Here is a 9302-nt window from a genome sequence, read left to right on the forward strand (position 1 = left end):
TTCGCCGTACTGCCTCCTCATACCAGCGCCTCTCCACTTTCCCAGCCTCCAGTTCTTCCTTGGGGCGGCGATGTTCTCCAGGCTAAGCCCAAGGTCCTTCACCGTCCAGTTCATCCTCCCATGTCCAGTCCCTCTCTCGCTGCACCTTGGTGCGGCTACACTCCCCTGGTTTAGCCCAGGGTCCTCTCCCGTCGAGGATTTCCTCCCAAGTCCAGAAATTCTTGTCGCGCTGCTCCTGCTGCCGCTGTTGCCTGTTACCACGTTGCTTGGTCCATTTGTGGTGGGTGATTCTGTAACGGCTCTCTTCTATCTCCTCCTCTGACGAAGAGGTAGAACAAGGATCGGACCAAAATGCAGGGTGGTGGTTACTCATGTTCTTTAATGAAACTGAACGATACATGAAATAACTTATAATATTACAAAACAACAAACGCAACGAGAAAACCTATACAGCCTGTCTGGTGAACAACTACACAGAGACAGGAACAATCACCCACGCAAACACTCACAGAATATGGCTGCCTAAATATGGCTCCCAATCAGAGACAACGATAATCACCTGACTCTGATTGAGAACCGCCTCAGGCAGCCATAGACTAATTAGACACCCCAGAAAACCCCAAGTCAAAAAACACACCACAATAACCCATGTCACACCCTGGCCTGACCAAAGAAAGAAAGAAAACACAAAATACTAAGACCAAGACGTGACAAACGTCTTATTTCTTTTTATATCTCCTGTGTTTTTGTTCTACCTTGTTATTTTTAATATTACATCGTTACTGCATTGTTGGGTTTAGAGTTTGCAAGAAAGGCATTTCACTGTATTTGTGCACGTGACATTAAAACTGGAAACTGGTCCTATGGGGTAAAGTGTCGGTTAAAATTCAGTTACAGTGCACATGCAAAACAATACCTTGAACCGTTTTGCGACGCTGTCCCGTCCCTGGTATGAGGAGAATGGTTTTTCCTTGTTGTATTTTTTTTCCACAAATCATTGTTCAAATGTCATTGAATTGCTGCCATTTGAACAATGATTTGTTAAGTAATAATAACACAACATTATTATCATTGTTAAACCAGGAAGGAACAGCATTGCAACATTGTTTATCACAAGTGTGTTTCCTTTTGATAACAGCATGTTACAACACATCACACACTACATACTAGTGTCTATGTGACTCCACTTCTTATTGGACTTAGCAATAGTGATCACCGATTTCACCAGAATTACAAGATCGCTCAAAAGCCACGCCCCTTGGTTGAGCAACTACAAGAACTTGTGTTACATCTAGTATAAAATGGTAAGAAGACATGGACTTGACTCCTGATCACACAGACCAGCTCCAGCATCTTGTCTTGACTCCTGATCACACAGACCAGCTCCAGCATCTTGTCTTGACTCCTGATCACACAGACCAGCTCCAGCATCTTGTCTTGACTCCTGATTACACAGACCAGCTCCAGCATCTTGTCTTGACTCCTGATCACACAGACCAGCTCCAGCATCTTGTCTTGACTCCTGATCACACAGACCAGCTCCAGCATCTTGTCTTGACTCCCGATCACACAGACCAGCTCCAGATCCAGCATCTTGTCTTGACTCCTGATCACACAGACCAGCTCCAGCATCTTGTCTTGACTCCTGATCACACAGACCAGCTCCAGCATCTTGTCTTGACTCCCGATCACACAGACCAGCTCCAGATCCAGCATCTTGTCTTGACTCCTGATCACACAGACCAGCTCCAGCATCTTGTCTTGACTCCCGATCACACAGACCAGCTCCAGATCCAGCATCTTGTCTTGACTCCTGATCACACAGACCAGCTCCAGCATCATGTCTTGACTCCTGATCACACAGACCAGCTCCAGCATCTTGTCTTGACTCCTGATCACACAGACCAGCTCCAGCATCTTGTCTTGACTCCTGATCACACAGACCAGCTCCAGCATTTTGTCTGGACTCCTGATCACACAGACCAGCTCCAGCATCTTGTCTTGACTCCTGATCACACAGACCAGCATCTTGTCTTGACTCCTGATCACACAGACCAGCTCCAGCATCTTGTCTTGACTCCTGATCACACAGACCAGCTCCAGCATCTTGTCTTGACTCCTGATCACACAGACCAGCTCCAGCATCCAGCATCTTGTCTTGACTCCTGATCACACAGACCAGCTCCAGCATCTTGTCTTGACTCCTGATCACACAGACCAGCTCCAGCATCTTGTCTTGACTCCTGATCAGACCAGCTCCAGATCTTGTCAGCTCCAGCATCTTGTCTTGACTCCTGATCACACAGACCAGCTCCAGCATCTTGTCTTGACTCCTGATCACACAGACCAGCTTGTCTTGTCTTTGGCATCATTAAACTGAAGATTAATCTTTATCAAAGATTCTCTGTAATTATTATTACGTGATTAAACTACTTAATCGTGTAACTGTAATTAACTAGGAAATCGGGGCACCAAGGAAAATATTCAGATTACAAAGTTATAATATTCCTAATATAACTTTCAGATATTTTAATATCTGATCAATTGGTCTTCTGATTAATGAATTATTATTTACCTCACGTTGTCACACCCTGAGCTTAGAGCTTCTTATGTCTCTATTTTGGTTTGGTCAGAGTGTGATTTGGGTGGACATTCTATGTTCCTTTTTCTATGTTTTGTATTTCTTTGTTTTGGCCGGGTATGGTTCTCAATCAGGGACAGCTGTCTATCGTTGTCTCTGATTGGGAACCATACTTAGGTAGCTTTTTCCCACCATTGTTTTGTGGGTAGTTGTTTTCTGCACCAGACAGGACTGTTTCGTTTATTTCTCTTTGTTATTTTGTTATAGTGTTCAGTTACAATAAAAAGGCATGAACACTTACCACGCCGCGCTTTGGTCCAATTCCTCTTCTTCAGACGACGACACCCGTGACACACGTTAATCTCATTCCAAACGTCGTAAATTGTTGGTTATCTGCACGAACCCAGTCTTCACTATGAGTCATCAATACATCAATCGTCTTAAAATAATTTATTTACTAACTAATTCACAGAAATGCATAACACAAACAAAGTAGATATGGTTACAAAGAAATTATAGGGGAGTGTGCCCTAGTGGGCTAAACCGGCATGGGGGCTTGTTAGACAGAGGGACTGATAAGGGCGCGAAAGATAAGAGACACTATAAAGTTGATCATTATAACAATTGAAATGCCAATCCTTTGCACATGAACGCTAACTCATTTGGGAATAATTGCAATCAATATATATATTTACGCTCAGTGTGTCGTCAGGATCTCTGTTGGAGAGTTTGTCCGCCCTCTCTCTCTCTCTCTCTCTCTCTCTCTCTCTCTCTCTCTCTCTCTCTCTCTCTCTCTCTCTCTCTCTCTCTCTGTCTCTCTCTCTGTCTCTCTGGTTAGAATGGATAGTTCAGAGTGACGATGTTTCTGCGGTTGTCGGCTCAATGATACCGAATTCCTAGCTGCAGACTAGTAATTAATATCAAAGACTTGTTCTTATTCTGTCCGTATCGATAGTCTAAGAGTTTAACCACGTGGGATGGATAAAAGATTCAGCAATCTACTTAAACCTTATTTCCCTCTGTGATAGAGGTACTGGTCTGGTCTCAAACCTTGGCCCTCTTGTTATCGAGGTAAGCTGGTCTGGTGATAGAAAACCCAGGTGGGGGTTTTATTCGAAACATAGAAAAGGCTGTCTCAGGAGGCACAGACAGGTGAAACTTTAAACAGAAATACAGTTTTCTCACATTAACATCATTACATAGCATCATATCATTTCACAAATAGTATCATCTTTACTCATTCATCTTATACAACAATTAGATGTAAGCCTCATAATTGAGGCTATTGTATAAACAGTGTTATGGTAATGTGGCCGTATTGTCTCCCATGAGTTTCACAAAATTGTACCAAACGGACCAGTTCGTAGCTGGATTCTTCACCGATCTTTTATACATTCTCCAGAACATAAATATTGTTCGTATCTCCCATTCTGTGAGGTGGAAGAAATTCCTTTGTTCTCTCTATGAAAACTCACTCTCTCTATACTGTCTGGCCCTGAGACAGGATTCTCCTCCAGGAATTTACAACCTCTCTGACCACAGCAGCCTGGTTGTGGGAGACAGAGGTAGGGGGATGATGCAGAGGTAGGGGATAGTGCAGAGGGAGGGGAATAGCTTGCACATTATTAGAACATTTGAAAGGAACATTTTTTTTCCCTAATTTTACAAAGTTTGGTTTTGGAATATGTTGGGAGCTGCAAAGACAATTAAAAAAAATATTATTATTTACATTTTTTTACCCCCTTTTCTCCCCAATTGTTAGTATCCCGAAAGGGTCTTCTCACTATCTTGTCTCATCGCTAATGAACCATCAGTACTGGACAATTTGATTAATCATACCTGGGAATTAAACTTTAAATTAACCTGGGAAGTTGGTTCATCTAGGTTACAATTGCAAAGTTTAAGATGTATAATTTAATTGGAAGAACCTAGAAAGGTATGTTCAACAAATAAATAAATTGAATGAGACAATGATACCCAAGCAATTGAGATTGCTGGATTATCATCGTAGTGAATGTACCTAACATTACTTTTATGGTACACTTTCCCCTCAGGCCACAGCCATATGGGATTCCCACTGGAGGCGGGACTGATTGATTGTGCTTTGCAAAAGAAGATTTTACTGATTGATCAAATCTAATGAATAATCAAACCTGTATAGGACATCTGGGAATTACACTTTAAATTAACCTGAGGGCTTTGCTTCATCTAAGTTAATGTGGAAAACAATTCATATTGTCTCATTGTAGAAGCCAAATCAATTTGGATATTATTTAAAAGATCCACTTAAATCAGGCAATTTCACTTGTTAGTTAAATTGTATGAGACGTCGATATTCAGTCAATTGCGATTGGCTGGATTTCTTAACGTGATCCAGTTTGGATTTCCCCTACTTCTTTTGAGAGATGTACTTGCGATTATTCACCACCAGTGATGCAGAATGCTGAAATCAAACGGAAGTACAATGGGCGGGACTTCCGTCGCGCAAGGCGGAGGAATTTAAACGGGACACAGGAAGAGAAAATATTGTTTCTCTTTTTTTTAGCTTAGCATCTCGTGCAAACTAATCCTAATTTGTTCAGAAATATCACTTCCAAGGACAAAATTGGGTTAATGTGAGAAGACCTTTTCGGCGTCCATTGCTAGCGCCAGCGTCTTGTTACTGAAGGTAAGAGACTGGTGGTTTCCTTCTCTTGTTGTGCTTATTGTCTGATGTTATGGGGGAGGATTATTGAATGACACCTCACTCTACAGCTCAACAGAACCTACAGAATCTACCTGTGAATCCAGTCTAAATTCCTGTCAATCATGGTTGTATGAGGAATTAGAAATTACTTTAGGTTATTTTATTACCCAGAGATCTAGAGGGTTAATGACCTATCACCTCCACATTTTAAAATGTGTCAGTTCACTTTGCTAGTTCATCATCTTTAATGTTGAGACGGTTTGATGAAAGGCCTATGTTTTATTGCCCTCGGTCTGCATCTATGTATCCTGTGTGTATATTCTCTTCATTGTGGTCAGAAAGTACTGTACATGTAGCCTACTTGGAGAATAAAGGTGATTCTGATAACATATGCTTTTTCCTTCTTTCTCCTCGGGAAGAGGTCCTTGGCTGTCGCTGTAATCCTGTGTGCACTGCTACCACTGTTCCATGCTGGCTGCTGGTTTGAACAAGCTAAACCAGGTAAAGGACAAAGATAACCAGCTGTTAACACACACACACAACCATAGGGCTCTAGGCAAAAGTAGTTGGTGTTGTACCACACACACACACACACACACACACACACACACACACACACACACACACACACACACACCCCTGTACATTTATAAATTTAATAAAAGAACTGCTTATACCAAATCATTGTGATTTTTAGTGTTTTATATTTGTATTTTATGACCTGTAAAGAGCATCTCATTTCATATTGTTATGCAATTATGTTTCTAATACACTTGAATCTCGAATCTCATTGAAAAGACAACAAACACAGTGATATGTTATATTGTTTCCTTGTTTAGGCATGAGGCAGTGTCTTTACGACAAGGATGGGACGTGGCATAATACCGGTCCCGCTGGAGGACCAGTGATATGTTATATTGTTTCCTTGTTTAGGCATGAGGCAGTGTCTTTACGACAAGGATGGGACGTGGCATGATACCGGTCCCGCTGGAGGACCAGTGATAAGTTATATTGTTTCCTTGTTTAGGCATGAGGCAGTGTCTTTACGACAAGGATGGGACGTGGCATGATACCGGGTCCCGCTGGAGGACCAGTGCTAAGTTATATTGTTTCCTTGTTTAGGCATGAGGCAGTGTCTTTACGACAAGGATGGGACGTGGCATGATACGGGTCCCGCTGAGGACCAGTGATTGCATGAACTGCTATTGTCAAGCCAACGGGGACATGCAATGCTGTCAGGCGTGAGTAGCATACACCGCTTTTATTCTAGCACCCACTAAATGTCTGGTCAATAAAACCCTCAGCCTTCCCAGTCTGTACCACCACACTGGTCTATATAACCCTCAGCCTTCCCAGTCTGTACCACCACACTGGTCTATATAACCCCTCAGCCTTCCCAGTCTGTGCCACCACACTGGTCTATATAACCTCAGCCTTCCCAGTCTGTACCACCACACTGGTCCATATAACCCTCAGGCTTCCCAGTCTGTACCACCACACTGGTCCATATAACCCTCAGCCTTCCCAGTCTGTACCACCACACTGGTCCATATAACCCTCAGCCTTCCCAGTCTGTACCACCACACTGGTCTATATAACCCTCTGCCTTCCCAGTGTGTACCACCACACTGGTCCATATAACCTCAGCCTTCCCAGTCTGTATCACCACACTGGTCCATATAACCCTCAGCCTTCCCAGTCTGTACCAACACACTGGTCCATATAACCCTCAGCCTTCCCAGTCTGTAACACCACACTGGTCCATATAACTCTCAGCCTTCCCAGTCTGTACCACCACACTGGTCCATATAACTCTCAGCCTTCCCAGTCTGTACCACCGCACTGGTCCATATAACCCTCAGCCTTCCCAGTCTGTACCACCACACTGGTCCATATAACCCTCAGCCTTCCCAGTCTGTTACCACCACACTGGTCTATATAACCCTCAGCCTTCCCAGTCTGTAATACCTACATGTTTCAAGCAGACCACCATAAGCCCTGTGCCAAAGACCACCGAAGTAACCTGCCTAAAATGACTATCCCTGTAGCTCTCACATCTGTAGCCATGAAGTGCTTTGAAAGGCTGGTCATGACTCGCATCAACACTATCATCCCGGAAACCCTAGACCCACTCCTCTCCCTCAACATGAGCAAGACAAAGGAGCTGATCGTGTACTACAGGCAAGGAGGGCCGAACATGCCCCCATTCACATCGACGGGGCTGTAGTGGAGAGGGTCGTGACTACAGGAGAAGGAGAGCCGGACAGGCCCCCATTCACATCGACGGGGCTGTGGTGGAGCGGGTCGAGAGCTTCCAGTGTCCACATCACCAACAAACTATCATGGTCCAAACACACCAAGACAGTGGTGAAGACTATTCCCCCAGGAGATGGAAAGATTTGGCATGGGTCCTCAGATCCTCAAATAGTTATACAGCTGCACCATCGAGAGCATCTTGACTGGCTGCATCACCACTTGGTATGGCAACTGCCTCGGCCTCTGACTAAAATGCGCTACAGAAGGTGGTGCGTATGTCCCAGTACATCACTAGGGTCAAGCTCCCTGCCATCCAAGACCTCTATACCAGGCAGTGTCAGAGGCCCAAATTTGATTCAAAGACTCCAGCCACCCAAGTCATTGTCTATTCTCTCTGCTATCGCCACGGCAAGCGGTACCAGAATGCCAAGTCTAGGTCCAAAAGGCTCCTTAACAGCTTCTACCCCCAAACCATAAGTTTCCTGAACAATTAATCAAATGGAGGCCCGAACGGTGTTTAATCTATGCATAGTCACTTTACCTCTACCTACATGTACAAATGACCTCAATTACCTCGACTAACCTGTACCCCGTACATTAATTCAGTACCCACTGTACATATCCTCGTTGTTTTATTGTGTTACTTTTTAAAACTTTAGTTTATTTAGTAAATATTTTCTTAACTGCATTGTAAGGAAGCATTTCACGGTACGGTCTACATCTGTTGAATTCCAGCGCACATGACAAATAATATTTGAATTTGAGAGTGAGTGAGTGAGTGAGTGGTGGTGAGTGAGTGAGTGAGTGAGTGAGTGAGTGGTGGTGGTGAGTGAGTGAGTGAGTGAGTGAGTGAGTGAGTGAGTGAGTGAGTGAGTGAGTGAGTGATAGTCCATACATTGTTTTACCAAAGCATTTGCTAATGTTGATTGTTTGCTTGCAGGTATTCTGAGCCCACAAGATTTCCTGATGATTGTATGATGGAGCTTGACCAAAAGGCATGTAAATACAATGTGTTCAAGAAGACTGACCATTTCCACTCCATGCCCCATCTACGGCAGGTAAGGAAGTGATGGCTCTTCTTTCCCCGTGCTCAGGGAATGAAGACCGACCGCTCCACTCCATGCCCCATCTACGGTGTAAGTGGGAAGTGAAGGGAATGAAGACCTACCGCTCCACTCCATGCCCCTAAGGGGGAAGTGATGGCTTCCCGTGCTCTCAGGGAATGAAGACCACCGCTCCACTCCATGCCCTATCTACGGCGGTAAGGGGAAGTGATGGCCTTTCTTCCCCGTGCTCTCAGGGAATGAAGACCGACCGCTTCCACTCATGCCCCATCTACGGCGGTAAGGGGGAAGTGATGGCCTTCTTCCCGTGCTCTCAGGGAATGAAGACCGACCGCTCCACTCCCATGCCCCATCTATGGCGGTAAGGGGAAGTGATGGCCTTTCTTCCCCCGTGCTCTCAGGAATGAAGACCACCGCTCCCACCATGCCCCATCTACGGCGGTAAGGGGAAGTGATGGCCTTTTCTTCCCCCGTGTTCTCAGGGAATGAAGACCGACCGCTCCACTCCATGCCCCATCTACGGCGGTAAGGGAAGTGATGGCCTTTCTCCCCGTGTTCTCAGGGAATGAAGACCGACCGCCTCCACTCCATGCCCCATCTACCGGTAAGGGGAAGTGATGCTCTTTCCCCCGTGGGAATGAAGACCGACCGCTCCACTCCATGCCCAATCTACGGCGGTAAGGGGAAGTGATGGCCTTTCTTCCCCCGTGTTCTC

The 9302-nt window shown here is 44.8% G+C and overlaps 1 protein-coding gene across 1 annotated transcript; it reads left to right on the forward strand.

Annotated features, from left to right (window-relative positions):
• Positions 1-5013: 5013 nt before the first annotated feature.
• LOC124027604 (beta-microseminoprotein-like) lies at positions 5014-8952 on the forward strand. The gene is made up of 7 exons (XM_046339971.1): positions 5014-5249; positions 5336-5392; positions 5687-5768; positions 6295-6355; positions 6449-6508; positions 8464-8581; positions 8824-8952. Exons 2-7 carry the CDS (start codon positions 5390-5392, stop codon positions 8950-8952), a joined length of 453 nt encoding a protein of 150 aa, XP_046195927.1. The 5' UTR covers positions 5014-5249; positions 5336-5389.
• The last annotated feature ends 350 nt before the right edge of the window (positions 8953-9302 follow it).

This window comes from Oncorhynchus gorbuscha, unplaced genomic scaffold (genome assembly GCF_021184085.1).
Source record: "Oncorhynchus gorbuscha isolate QuinsamMale2020 ecotype Even-year unplaced genomic scaffold, OgorEven_v1.0 Un_scaffold_3367, whole genome shotgun sequence".
Classification (NCBI taxonomy): Eukaryota; Metazoa; Chordata; class Actinopteri; order Salmoniformes; family Salmonidae; genus Oncorhynchus; species Oncorhynchus gorbuscha.